The sequence below is a fragment of the Neolamprologus brichardi genome, chromosome 16 (assembly GCF_056152115.1).
Source record: "Neolamprologus brichardi isolate AB-2024 chromosome 16, ASM5615211v1, whole genome shotgun sequence".
Classification (NCBI taxonomy): domain Eukaryota; kingdom Metazoa; phylum Chordata; class Actinopteri; order Cichliformes; family Cichlidae; genus Neolamprologus; species Neolamprologus brichardi.
Genome location: NC_142119.1, coordinates 32,790,907 through 32,805,957, shown reverse-complemented (window position 1 = coordinate 32,805,957; position 15,051 = coordinate 32,790,907). Strand labels below are relative to the sequence as shown.

Below are 15,051 nucleotides of genomic sequence, written 5' to 3'. Positions count from 1 at the left end.
CTGTGATTGGCTGGGGTGAGAGAAGGAAGACAGGATAAAGGGGTCAGTTGCTTTCAAAAAATTATCTATTTGTCATTCCAACACTTATGTCAATTTTCCTAAATTCTCTTTTATTAAATGAATGCAGAAATCCTGGTATTCCACAGAGTTCAGAAACTAGGATTTCCACAATAACCAAGTATAGATGCCTCACATTTGCCTTAAAACTTTTAACTTTTAGAATCATTTAACAGTGTGTGTGTTTGTTTTTGTGTGCGCATGTGTCTGTTGATCCTAAAGGGATAGGAGAATATAGTGTCTCATGATGGCCACCTGAGTATCGCTCTAGCACATGGGACTGAGAAACTACAATGAGCTCCACTGTGTAAGAAGCACAGAAAGACGTGCGGCTGTGTGTGTCTTTGTGTGTTTGCAGAGACACAAGGTACCTCTGGCATGGACCTAAAAGTGTCAGTTGCAACCTGTCTGGTATACAATGCCGTTATTGGCATTTCACTATGAAATATTAATGAGCTTTTCACCTTTTAGAAACAAATGGTATATATTGAGGTTTAGCTGAAAAAACAAAGATGTTTTTGTCTAAGACAAAAGAAAAATCAATGTTCCTGAATGTGCCGTCTATGAAACTGCGGTTCAGACATAAAACAGATGTTATGGTGTGCTTTCTAAACACTGGAACTCTGCGCTCACGTCTGTGTTCACAGCAGCATTCACTATGTATTTAATGACCTTTTCCAGCTGCCTCTAAGGTTACTTTACTAATTCCTGGTGTCTAAATACTGTGGACCACACATACATGCAGCTCTTGCACCTGTAACCAAACTGACCAAATCGATAATGATTTTCAGGCCAGCTGCAGAAAAGTACGAGTCTCTGTTAGAACTTGCCCGCACCAGCAGCATCAAAGCTGATGCTTTTCTCTGAAAGCTTCATTCATTTTTAATGGAACACTGTGATCACTGAGCACGAGGGCTGCAGTTGCATTTGATTTGTTCTGAGTTTTCTGTATCAGGACCTCCTTTGTCTCCACACGCTTAGAAATATTGTGGTGAATGAATGCAGACCTGAAAAATAAGAACGATGCTGTTAAGCGCTATACCACCAATATTTTAGTAATACATTAACCAGAGAATGTATGAGTGTCCGACTGCATCTTTGGGGAAGCTGGGAAATTTTGACACTTTTGCTTTCACAGTATTTAAACAGTTTGATCCCCCGCTGAAGTTTGCTTGCTTACAAATAAATAAATAGTCTCTAATTTTTTGTTGTAGTTTCATTTTCATAGAGAGTGACAGAATATCAACCAAAAATCCAGAAAAAAAGTACATTATATAAAATAAGTATTTGATCCCCAAGCAAAACTTAGTTGTGTAGTTGGTAGTTGGTCGCCAGGTTTGCACAGAGGACGGTTTTTGGCCGACTCCTTTTTACAGAAATATTCCAAATCCTTTAAATTTCTTGGTTGCTGTTTGGCAACTGGAAGCTTTAGCTCCACAATTTACTTTAGAATTGAGGTCTGGAGACTCGCTCGGCCACCCTATGACCATCTTTAGCCACTCCACTGTTGCCATGGTACGCTTTGAGTCACTTTGGGTCATGCTGGAAGACTCATCCACGACTTCAGTGTTCTCATCCAAGATTTTACGGTACATGGCCCTGTCCGCTGGGCGCTCCGTGCGGTGACGTCGTCCTGTATTCTTAGCAGGAAAAACAGTAGAAAGCATAATGTTTCCACCTCTGTGCTTGACTGTGGGCATAGTGTTCTGTGGGTCATATACAGCATTTCTCTTGCTGCAAACACAGTGGGTCAGGTTGATGCTGAAGAGCTCGATTTTGATTTAATCTGACAGCAGCACTTTCACCTTTTTTTTTGAGAGAGTGAGGGACTCTCTGGTTGATATTCTGTCTACTCAAATATAATGGGCTGTTCCCTTCTTTGTCAGTGACGAAGTGCACAGAGAAATCAAACACACCCCAGCTCCAACGGCCGGTCTTCAAGGGCCTCAGTTATTTTTATGTCAAAGTGTAGCATTTGTATGAGACATCCTTAGATGAAAACTACATATCCTCTCATCGCTCCTTGTCTCCTTACAGCGAAATTAACAGAAGGTCCTGTCTGATTGCAGAGAAGAAATTAGCCGTTAATTAATATCAGTGCTTTTCTAAGTTCTTTACTGTTTTCAGATTTGGAATTTGGATACATTTAAACTGTCCTCAAAATGAAAGAAACTTTTTTCTTTTATCATATCTATAGGAAGTGTGCGTTGATGCATTTATCTGTCCTGCTATATTTTACATTTTTATTCTTCACGTTTTGCAACAACACAGGCAGGAGCTGTTTGAGGCTATCACCCAGATTACACGGCTCTCTTTCCTCTGTGTTGTTTACACATAAAAACCTGCAGGTCAGTGTCTGTTTAGTCAGAGGTGAGGGTGAGCTAAACACACACAAACAGACGAAGAGGTCACATCAGAGACGAAGCACTTTGGCTGCATTCACCAACAATCAGGCAATGAGCCCCACTGTGGGTTCAGCTTTGTAGGACCTTACATATTATATATATATTATACTTCCATGTATGCTTGCACAAGTTTCCAATGAATCGCTGCAGCTATTTCTCGTTTTCCTAGCAAAAGACGTTTGCACAGCTCTTTACATATACATGCAAGTGATTACATCCTTACCGCTGCCAACTTGTCAAAGCGGGCGAACAGTTCATTGAGAGTCATCACCAGCTCCTGTGCTGTGCACTGCGATGCCAGACTGGTGAAACCCTCAATGTCCGCAAATAAGATGCTGCAGAAACACAAAGACAAAAGAGACAGAATTCATTCAGAAAAGCCTTTTTCTCATTCCCTGAATTCTCTTTACTGAAGTGATTTCCCTGCTGACCCCACTTTTACCTGAAGAGGCAGAAAAACAAGATACTGCATGCTAACAAAAATGAGCAAAGGGTATCTTTGAGTACTGCTTTTCACATCCCTGTGATGAACTTCACTACAAAGTATAAATCCACTGAAATCCAGTGAAAGCTAAAATAATTCTTCTCTGGAGATATGTGGAAATGTTTTTGCAAACCACTAATGGCTTGTACAGACTTGCAGGGTGACTGAAACAAATATCAACTATGTGTACGTCGAGCATGTTGATGAGAATATGAAAGTATGCTCAATTCAGCTGTCAGGATGTAGGCTGGAAACAGGAATGAAATACAAAAGCAAGAGCGACAGGAGTACGCTTGTTCACGTAGCATTTGGAAAGCATAATTTTAGCTCTACTGCACCCTCCTCGAGGCTGCCATTGTAGCTACGACACTGTCGCTTTGCTGCTGCTCCACGTGTGATCTAAATAAGCTCTTGTTGTTTGAACAAGTCAGAGGACTACCGGGAATCAAATCTCTGTGCCACCGGTGGCAAGGTCAGCATTATTCAGGACCAGAGATGGGCAGTAACGCGTTACTATTGCAAAAACAGTAATTAGATTACTGTTACTTTCCCGTAGGAACGCTGCGTTACTGCGTTACTAAAACCGTGATTTTTTTGCGAGAATGTCTCATGACAGTGACGTAAGCGAGTGCGACGTTCGTGACAACAACTGTGTGCAGATCAACAATGGATCATATATCGAGTGCAGAGAGAGTATGAGCGTGCAGCGTTTAAAGCGTGGAAGTACTGACCTTACTTTGAGTTTGATTCCATAAAAAGTGACAAAAACATTAGTGTCCGTTGTGCGTGGGAAGAAAACTCTAAACAAGCACCGAGTAGCTACAACGTAATGGGAAACTCACAGAGAAACTTGCAGATTCTTCCACTGACCGCTGCGGCACGCCTGCACCAGGGTAAACCTCCGCCTACCCCACTCCTGCTTTACAGGTGAAAATAGAGCAACAGGACCGCTAGTCTTTGACTTTATTTATTTTCTGCTGTGTTTTACTTGCATCTATTTGAAAGACTGAGTGTAAACACACAAAAATAAATTATTTTATGTGCTGGAATGTGCAGAAAATAGGTTTAAATGTTAAACAAATGTCTTCCAGTCAGAGAATGTTGCAGATAATTAAATTTTTGCTTGATGCATAAAGTTAAAAGATTAAAACTAATAAAACAAGTTTTAAAAAGAGACTTTTCCATTTGATTACATTTTGTTTGATGGATTATGCAGAAAAAGTAGAATTGGGCTGAAAGATCGCTTTATCACCTATTCAGGTTGTAAATCGTGTTTTTAAGAAGTAACTAAGTAACTAAGTAATTAATTACTTTTGAAAATAAGTAATCAGTAAAGTAACGGGATTACTTTTTTGGGGAAGTAATCAGTAATTAGTTACTGATTACTTTTTTCAAGTAACTTGACCAACACTGTTCAGGACAAATCCCAAACTGACCTACGGCTTCACTGCAATCAGCACTGTGGGAATAGATTATCCTAAAAACAACTCCATGTTTGATTTCTAGCAGCTCGGGCCAACTTCAAACCTTCTGAGCCCACATGTTCCATCCGCAGTTCAACGAGTGCGACACTAAAATGCCCGCAGGAGCGTGAGCGTGACCACTGGCGTCAGCCGTGTTCAGCGTATACCACACCTCTAGACAAATGTCAGCTGCGGCGCTGAAAAGGATAAGCAAGTGTTGATGACAGACGGGAAGCAGTTTCGCAGCTTGGGTAAGAACTTCTGTCTGTGTTTCAGTGTGGCTCTAGTTCAACAGCATGAGTCTTTTATGTGTTATAAATAGTTGGTGGACGGCAACTGAGCTGTCATTGAGACAAAAGGTTCTATATATCAGATTATGATTGGATGAGTTAGACGATAAAGTCATTTCACAACAAGTTTTCAAACTACACAGATGATGTGGCTACTAATAAAGCTCTGTAAGACTACACTCTGTTTACTTATATGCAATTCAAAATATGTCCCAATGCTGACAGCTGTTGTTTTTACTGAATTCACAAAGAAAAGTAATACAAAGCGTTCAAATGAATTGAGACGAGAGATTTCAAGTTGTACCTTGGAACCACTGATGCAGATGAAAGGTGTGAGACTGCGGCTGAGGGGGCTTTGCACAGTCATGTGTAATACAATGGCTTTAATCTGGAGTTTAAATGAGGTCTGTGCAAAGTGTGTGCGTTTGCGTGTGTGCGTTTGTGTGAGAGAGAGAGTGTCTAATACATGTGGAGTAACTCTGAGCTTGCGAAAAGTTAGCTGGGAACAAGGTAAGATGATACAGCACAGGCCTTTCTGCGATTGAGGCATTTACTCTACTGACACTGGCACAACAGCGGGGCTGATGATCTCACCAGGCTGAATCACTGAAAGAAACGAGGACAAAGAGGCCAGGCTGGCAGATAGAGGCAGTAATAGGCTCGGCTTTAGCTCTGGGAGACAGCGAGATTGGCCTCACGTACACTCAGATAAAAGCCACGAAAAAAAATCTTGTGAATAGCTGAAGTTGTTCTGTGAAACATCGTAACCCACAGAAAGTCTCGTTTCACGCTTGACATTTCTTTCTTCAATGAGCGTAGTTATTCTCTGATGTCCTCATGGGGTGAAACATGTGATGAACTTCATTACTCAAACTCGTGTGCTGCAAAAAACAATACTGCTTAGCAGGGTTTTTCTTGCAGCAGCTGTAACAAACACTCACTTAAGCTTCAAAAATACAACACATCTATCTCCTGCTTTAATCTAGGAGGGGAGCATTAACAGATTTTAGTGGATATAAATAGTTTTTATTCAGAGATTTTTTTTATTATGACAGTCGTTCCCAATTTGATGCAAAGATTTGCAGAGCTCAAAAGACCAAGTCCTGCAGGGCCTCTCAAATTCATTTTTATCCTTTTTTATGCTTTCTTTATAAGTGATTTAAGAACTGCTTACTTTGCCTTCGCCTCAACAAGAAAAATATGAAAAATAAGAAAGAATAAAAGGATGCACACTGTGTTTTTCTTACCCGCCCCGAAAAGATGATTTCTGATTGATCCAAACTGCAACGTTTGAAGCTGACATCGCTGCACTACGCTGCTTTTATTGCAATATAAACATGCAGTATAATGTACACGTTATGACACGCATGGGCTTGAGCCAGCTAATAACGCCCTGAAAGGAAAGCTAAACTAATCTTCTGTTAAAAATATCTGACTGAAATATGAAAAATCTGGCTAAAATCTGGTGTTAGAAAATATTAGAGGAAGTGTTAAATGTTAAAAAAACAGTCCCATATGGCATAACAGGTTTTTCACTCCAGAAAAAGGAGATGCTAATATTTAAAGTCGTTATAAAAACGAATTGTTACTTCAGTATGCACAGTCACTTACTAGACTTGTAAACATCCTGTATGTCAGAGAGTTCACTTTACTTAGTTTCCAAATCTTCATTTCACAGCAGAGGACTGGAAAACAACTTGTGCTGTAAGTCCTGGTCAGGTGGGGAATAAAGACCTCAGACTAATCCTATAATTTATTAGAACATGTGTCATTACATTATGATAAAACTGTGCTGCCGTACCAAATGCACAGAGCCTAAAGGAACATCACAGTGCAGAAAAATGTGGTTAAAAAGTAAAAGCAGATTAATGCGAGATCATTCAAGGTCGTTCATTCTGGAGAAATTGGTTTTTTCATACTTATCTGTGAATATTCATGTTTTCTTCAGTCATTGATTCACAGGTAGACTCCATATTCCTGACATATTTCAATTAGAGATGGACCGATCCGATATTACGTATCGGTATCGGTCCGATACTGACCCAAATTACTGGATCGGATATCGGCGAGAAATAAAAAATGTAATCCGATCCATTAAATATCAAAAAAGCACCTCACAAAACTTGCTACACGGCGTAACTCGGCTCATAACCGTAGCACGTCGCAGCAGTATGCGTCACGTGATAGAGCGGCTGTGTGTATTTGGAGCCTCGCTACCAAACCAGCATTTCATCTCCGAGGAAGTTTTCCCAGAGAGAAGTAAAGCAAGTGTGTAAGTTCATCTCTGAATGTTTGTAAAGCATTCCCACCTTAAGCTTAACAACCGATATATGGAGCGACTGCCTCTCTCTCTCTCTCTCTCTCTTGCTGCTACTTCAATCGTGAAACTGATCAATGATCAGCTGATCGGCTTTTCTGTCGCGAGTCCGTCTCTCTTCTTTGTTTTTGGCCCACTTTGCACCAGAAAGACAAAACCAGCGGCTGAACAACAGCAGCACGTTTAAGCTTGATAAGCTGTTGTTACAATTTATTTAATATTACTTTCTACACCAGGATCTTTTTCTACGCAGCTGACGGCTGTTAACTGTGCAGGGGCGGATCTAGCAAAGTTTAGCCAGGGGGGCCGATAGGGCATGAACAGGGAAAAGGGGGCACAAAGACATACTTTTCTTTCTTATTCTCATTTAAAATGTCGAGCTTTTAATAAATAATTATCTGACTCTTACACCCAAAGTTTTAATCTGATGTAAAATATATAGAAGTCTATTACTGTATATAGTAACTGTTAAGTCTAATATACCCTAGTAAGCTACAGTACCTTTTCCTTTGGGAAGATACCATCTGTGAATTCTGCAATTCTGTTGAAGAAAGATGTTGAATCTATTTAATTATTCTTGAAAAATAATTTATTTCTGTGAATTTTTCCCCCTGCATCAAATTAAAGTTGATTATGTCGATTAAGCATCATGAGGTGGGGGGGTGGTTCCCTATTTTCTTTTGCTGGGAGTTTGCAACCCTATTAGTCAGGTTGCTTAATATTTCTGCTAAGTACTCTTTAAAATACCAGAATAGGGAGGATGGAGCAGGTTTAAGTTTATTAGATTGATCAGTGTTGCTGAACTATGAAATATTTTGGGCACAGTGTATTTTTTACATACAGGTATAACAGAATAGCTTTAGTGTTGTTATTTATTTAAACTTGAGTATGAACTTATACAAAATGCAGCAAGATATTAAAAAAACGTTTTATTGATTAAAAAACACTATATCGGATTCATATCGGTATCGGCAGATATCCAAATTTATGATATCGGTATCAGACATAAAAAAGTGGTATCGTGCCATCTCTAATTTCAATGTGTTTTATCAAATACATTCTAATGTAAACTTAAATTCACTCCTTTTATATAAGCAGTATTTTCATTGTTTTGCCAAGTCTTCTGGTAACATAGCCTTTCATGTCTACTAATGCAACGATGCACACACGTCATGTTTCAGTTTGTCTAATCAGTATCAATCGGTCGCCCATGTTTTCATTATCAAACGCTGTGCTTGTCATTATTTTCCCTTTTGGGCTTTTCCTCATCATGTTTTTCTTAATGCATTCATGATGGTTACAACTTACGCCTTTTTGCCTCTGATATAAACACAATCACGTACGAGTTCATACATTGTCTGCAGCGATCCGATATTCAGCTGTGCAACAACACCTGCAGGCAAGAAGCGTTGTCATTGTTTCACGTTATGAGGAGCAGATTTAATCACTTCCCCGACTATGTACAATTAGCTTTTCAAATTAAGACCCTCCAGGAAGGAGAAGAGGATGCTATAAATAAAGAAATGTTTTAGACCGAACGAGCTCACATGAATCTCACAGGGTAAGTGGCTGTTACACAGGCGAAAGAACATGGTGTTTGTACAGTATGCCAAGACTGGCCCTGTGGTTGCTTTGAGGTGAGTGTATTTCGGGTATGTGAAATTCATTTTGTCTAAGCGTTATACCAGTTTGTTTTTGTTCACATGCTACCTTTTTCTCTTGACTGCTCATATGTCAAGAGCGCTAACGTGTTCTAATGAACTCCAGCTCCAAAATTCCTAAATTTACTCAATTTGGGTCTTAGGCTGCAAAGGATTAAGAGTTCCCTCTCTGGGGTACACATTTCTGAGAATAATTGATTGCTTTCGGTGAACTGTTGCATGGGAGGTGGAGTGAAACCAGACACTTGACCGATGTGTCTGGACTCAGCACAGGTCTATCTAATTGGGTAGTGACGGTTAATGAAGGAAAGCGGGTGACTGTGGGATGGAAGAAAGAAAGACAGGAAAGTCTGACATGTGCTACAGGTTTTAAAGTTATAACCAGGGGTGCACATAAGTGGTCCGCAGGTGCGCATTCGCTGTCAAAATAAAAGTCGCGCACCAGATAAGAAGTTGCAACGCACGTTTGCGTACATATAAAAGGCTGTTTTTGTCTGCTAGAGTGGGATTTTCACAGCATATTCCGCACCACATCTCTGTGCGTTCATCATTTGTTTGAAGCCAGCTCACCTCCTGCAACCACTTTTCCGAGAATACGCGCTTCTTTTGTGGTTCGGACTCCTTCTGACATTTCTTTGGAGGTGGAGGAACACCACAGTAATTGCTTAAAGGAGCTTCTTCGACATCTTTAAGAGTTCCAAACAAATGTTTGTCCACCTCCAGAAAATCTCATGCACGCAAACGCGCGTTGCAACTTCTTATCTGGTGCGCGTCTTTTATTTTGACAGCGAATGCGCACCTGCGGACCACTTATGTGCAGCCCTGGTTATTACACTGCGATCTAATTAAGAACATGTAACCACAACAGTCAGGAGAAGATGTTATTTCCATTTGCAGTGATATGAATTAGGTGGACTGGTTTGTCTGTCTTGTCTCTTGTTGGCCAGCGTTGACAACAGACTTGACATTAAGTCATGTGGTGGAGTTGGGCTGCAAAGCAGCTTGCAGGTTTGAAGTGACTGTGACCGAGCTAAAGTAGCTGAAACTGAGCACCCAATGAATGATTTGCTATTAGGATGCACAGAAGCATCACCTGAGCAATTGCTTCATGTTGGCTAGCTTTTGGGTGTAAATGTTATACACTTACATTTAACAATTAGTAGAAAAGAAACCCAAATGGAATATTATCTGGAAAACCTATTGCTTCTCAGTGTAGCAGTAATGGTCTATGAAGTCATTTAACATGGCACTGGGTTCTGCAAATAAAACTGTATACTGGGTTTCTTATGGCACTCACTTAACAGACTGACTATTGCCTGTTTCATCATGTTCGTCAAAGATAAGTAAAGGGAAGCAGAACTGCTTCACCCTCTTTAGTTATAAATAAACAAAGCTCTCCAGTGGGACACAGACCTTTACACAAGCCAAAAAAAGTAGCCGATGGGCCAAAAATGTAAGACTGGATTTAAATTAGTTGTATCTAGTACATCACTAATAATAATAGACTGAGAATGTTTATTATTTATTCAAGAAAATATATGAACTATCCTGAAAATGTGGGGTTTTATGTGTTTCACAAGAAAGGCAGAAGAATACAGAACGTAATTGAAATGACCGATGTGATTAAAGCGCCTTGAGGCGACTTTTGTTGTGATTTGGCGCTATATAAATAAAATTGAATTGAATTGAATTGAATTAAAGAAAACTCCCTGATGATGTCGTGGTCCAGGGTCGGTGACCCAGCGCTTTGTGTTTACTATTATTATTTTCTAGTTTATTCTGTTTTGTATTTGTTCTTAGGGTTTGAGTCGTGTGTTTAGTGTTCCGATCATCCCTCCCTGTGTCTTTCCTCTGTGTCCTGTCCCCGAGGTGGTGAGTGTGAGTTTCCCGTTCTAGGTTTGTCTCGTTATGCCCGTTAGTTCCAGCTGCATCCCCTCCTCTGTGCCACTTCCTGATTACCTGGTGTGTGTATTTATACGGCGTGTCTGCCTGAGCTCCTCGTCGCGTCGTTAACGTCAGTTCACCCTCAACCTGCTGTGTGTTTGGTCTCCTGCTCCGGTTTAGTATTTCTGTTCCAGTGTTTCAGTCCTTAGTTCCTCTGTCCAGAGTTTTGTTTGTCTTTTGGTGAGTTTAGTTAAGTAAGAGGTTTTTCCTGCGCTTTAAGTTTTACTTCCGTGTCTGAGTCCTGCATTTTGGGTCCACCGCTCCTGCCTGCCACACTGCACATCATGTCAGATGATGATTTATTTGTTTAGTAATGCAAAGAGGTTTTTTTCTAAAGTACTTAATCTGTTTACAATGTACAGATCTTGTCAGTCCCTCCCCACCCCAGTGACCCAGAGGTGCAGAGAGCAAGGCCTCTTCCTGATATAGCATGAGATGGAACAGTGGGTGGTAACATACAAAAGCAACAAAGGGGAGAATAAGTATGCACAAGAGACAGTGCCCTAAGTACCACTTAATCTTTACTGTGGGTGATGACTGGCTCCTTATAGTTCAACATGAACTCTTACCGATCTTTAGTTTTGTGACAATGATTAGAAAGCAGATCATGCACTAGATCAGCGGTCCCCGGTACCGGTCCGTGAGTTGTTTGGTACCGGTCCGTGAGAGTTGAGGCTCAGGTGTGAAATGTATAGTTTTCAGGGTTTTATCGGTTTTCAGCGTTATTTTGTTATCGTTTTTATCGTTTACTCGGTTTTCCTGGGTCTTTTCACGTGTGTTATGAATAAATCTTCTTTTTTTTCGGTACCGGTACTAGTTTTATTTTGTTGTATTTATCCGTGACACCTTAAAGGCCGGTCCGTGAAAATATTGTCGGGCATAATAAGGTTGGGGACCGCTGCACTAGATGCTACGGTCTCGAAGAGGACAAAGTTTTACATATTAGGAAATAGTAAACAACGCTGGATTATAAGGACTAAAATGTTCTTCATGGATTTGATGTTTTATCCTTTTTTACAAGATTAAGGGCACACACACAGACGTGGGGAAAAAATTATGAGAGGACGTTCTTTAGAAGAAGAATCAGAGACTTTGGTTTCAGATCAGTACATTTTTTTTACGGTTATTCCGAACACAATCGGGGATTGTTGCAGTGGTAACTGAGGACAACAGATCAGACCGATTGCACAATTTAAAAATCAAAGATAAATTTACAGTATCCTCAAAAAGCATCCAGGGCCAGGTGGTGGGGGCAGCAGCCTAAGCAAAGAATCTCTCTCTCCCTAGCCACCTCCTCCAGCTTGTCCGGGGGAACACCAAGACTTTCCGAGGCCAGCCGAGAGATATTTCTCCTGCATGTCCTGGGTCTGCCTGGAACACCTCACCCAGGAGGCGCCCTGGAACCGCCTCAACTGGCTCCTTTCGATGTGGAGGACTATCGGCTCTACTCTGAGCCCCTCTTGAATGACTGATCTTCTCACCCTCTTTCTAAGGGAGGCGCCAGCAACCCTTCAGAGAAAGCTAATTTCTGCCGCTTGCATCCTCAGTCTCGTGGTCACTACCCAAAGCTCAACAGTCACAAGCTCTTGATATACTGCTTGATTTGCATCCCTCGCCTAAAACAAACATTTAACTAAATATGTGCATAGCTTACCTGGTCATAAATAAGAAATAAGCTGTGCAGGCTTCATAGAAACAATACGTTCTGCATGTGTCACATGCCGAGAGCGGTAAAAAATCCCTCAGTCATAACTGCACACTGTAAAGAGAATATTTTCCCCTTGTTTATTATTGGGGAAACTAAAACATTAATGCTGAAATGTCTGCAGTAACTATTTAAAGACAGGATTTGAATGCATGATGTGATTTCATGGTGGAAATTTATAAGATTTGGGATACAACAAACAGCTCCTCCAGTCTCTGCCATCATTGCTTCTCTGCTTTAGTCTCTTCCTTTTTCTTTCTATTTCTCCACCACAGTTTTCTTAATTTCCTGTTTTTCCTTTTATTCCTTTTTTCTGCAAACCATACACGTTTTCATTATTGAACATTATTAAAGTCTTTTTGTATAAAGACGGTGAACATCAAATGTGTTTCCTGTTGTTTGCTGCATACATGTATGTTGCTGCCTGTTCACTAAAGACGTATTATCCGGTCAGGCATCACCAGAACCACCTTATGTGAGGTGTGCATAACCAAATTAATTCTTCTGTTTAAGTCAATTAGAATACGTAAAACATAAGGTCAGTTCCTCTAATTATTCCATATTCTTTCCATGTTTTTATCATCAGAGTAGATCCAGTTACACTATTCTGTCTGGGGATATCTTAGCAGGCTGGAAACATTGAGACTTGTACTTGTACATTTGTATTGTATTATGTGTATTAAGTGCTGGCGTAACACACTTTGTAATGCTGGTTTTCCTTGTTTTATTGCCGTGCAATTAACATTATTGTTGTTATTATTGTAAGACATTTACCCCAGAGCCCTCTTACATAATCTCTCAGTCAGTGCATATTTTGGCCTGGTTGCTAAAAGCCGGAGGATATTACTTTACTTCAGTGGCAGCAACACGACACCTGTACACTCCCATCAGGAACACCGTGGAAAAAAGAAAAAGTTTCAGGTAACATAATGGCCACCATGACTGAAGTTCCTCCAGCCGGTGAGGGTGAGGCAATTGCTCCTAAGCCGTTCTACCTCCAGCAGTGAATGTCCTGTTTGTTGAAAGTCGGTACAATCAACCATACTAAATATTATTTTAAATGCGAAAAGGGAAACAGAGACAGCAAAGAACAGCTGTGGACCCAAAACAATAAAAGACTTGCATTGGAAAACAACTAATAAAGGCCTGCTGAAATCAGCCGAGCTGCTTTGTCCTGCGGCAGCACACACACACTGATATTTCTAGATGGTCGCAAAAAGATAATGATTTATTTTTTTATATGTTAGTAAATCTTAGGTTTTGTAGATATTGCGGATATGCAGATTGTTTTACAGACTTTGCTGCGGAAATCTTCGAAAATTTCCTTTCAAAATCTGCACAACTTGTAGATAACTTTCCATAGAGCATAATAAATGTCTTCAAATCCTTTGTCAGATTCATAAGCATTCTTTGTTTTTTCCCCTATAGGTTCTTACATGATGACAATCTGCAATTTAATAGCAAATCCTTGATGTCATAGAGTCGGAAAGGCAGTGTTGGGAAGGTTACTTTTAAAATGTATTCCATTACAGAATACAGAATACATGCCCCAAATGTATTCTGTAACGTATTCCGTTACGTTACTCAATGAGAGTAACGTATTCTGAATATTTTGGATTACTTAATATATTATCATGCTGTTTACAACTACATGAATGTACTATTGCTGTGATTTATTACTGTTACTGAAGGTCCGCGGCTCCGAACCGTAGTAAAGGGACCTCTGGCTAATACGGTGGGTTCTGTGTCGGGCTCGTAGCCGAAAACTAGCTTTACTTTGTTGTCTGGGTCAACTTTGCTAGCAGAGACAGAGAGAGGCGTTGAAAGGCTGCTCCAACAGAACTTATTGTTTCAGAGGAAAACACGAACACGGTGTACAGTCGAGTCTTAATAGCTTACTTACAACTGGGCTCGTCAGGCTCTCTTCTTGGCTGCAGTGGTTATTATTATATTTACATGCTTCCAGCTCCCGTTTCTGCTCGATGACAGCTCGTACTTTTCCTTTTTCTCCCTCCCTCGCTCACAGACACATAACGGGTATGGCAGTCCATTCTCCCTGCAGCACGGACTACACTGCCTATGATGCTACATTCTTTAGAGCTATACCTGTAGCATTCTGCCTATTAGCTTAGCACAACAACAACAAAAAGGCCTCTCTCACCCAGGAAACACGCAGAGCGAGAGCGTCACCCTGTAACCATGGCAACCGTAATGCTGCCGCCTGGAACAACAGAACGTAGCTGTCAAACAAAACCCAAACAGTCCTGACCCGCGACAATATGAAACAGGGAAGTACCGCCGTGTAATCCATTTATTTCAACAAAGTAACTGTATTCTAAATACCACCTTTTTAAACGGTAACTGTAACGGAATACAGTTACTCATATTTTGTATTTTAAATACGTAACGGCGGTACATGTATTCCGTTACTCCCCAACACTGCGGAAAGGTTCCTCCCTAAATATGTTCTAATCATTGACACCTAATCTGGAAAACCTGAGACTAACTGAAAGATAAATGTAGGAGTGTACTTACTTGCTCAATGTGACTGTTTTTGTCTCTATTAGAATTGTGAATGTAAAAATGATAAACCAATAAATTTGGTTTATTATTTTTAGTGGTTTATTCTTCACTATTTTGTGACAATAAATAAAAAATTAACTTGCCTGTTCTTGCTTCTGGACTTTGGACATTACAATTTGCTGACTTAGCCTCACAGTCCTGA

General features: G+C 40.4%; 1 protein-coding gene across 2 annotated transcripts in view; it reads right to left on the bottom strand.

Moving 5' to 3' along the window:
• Positions 1-15,051, bottom strand: part of adcy5 (adenylate cyclase 5) — a 113,262-nt gene that overhangs the window by 35,166 nt on the left and 63,045 nt on the right. For both annotated transcript variants that reach the window (XM_087830220.1, XM_087830221.1), the window contains exon 4: positions 2,686-2,797. In XM_087830220.1, the coding sequence (XP_087686346.1) occupies positions 2,686-2,797 (112 nt within the window). The remainder of the gene's footprint in view (positions 1-2,685; positions 2,798-15,051) is intronic.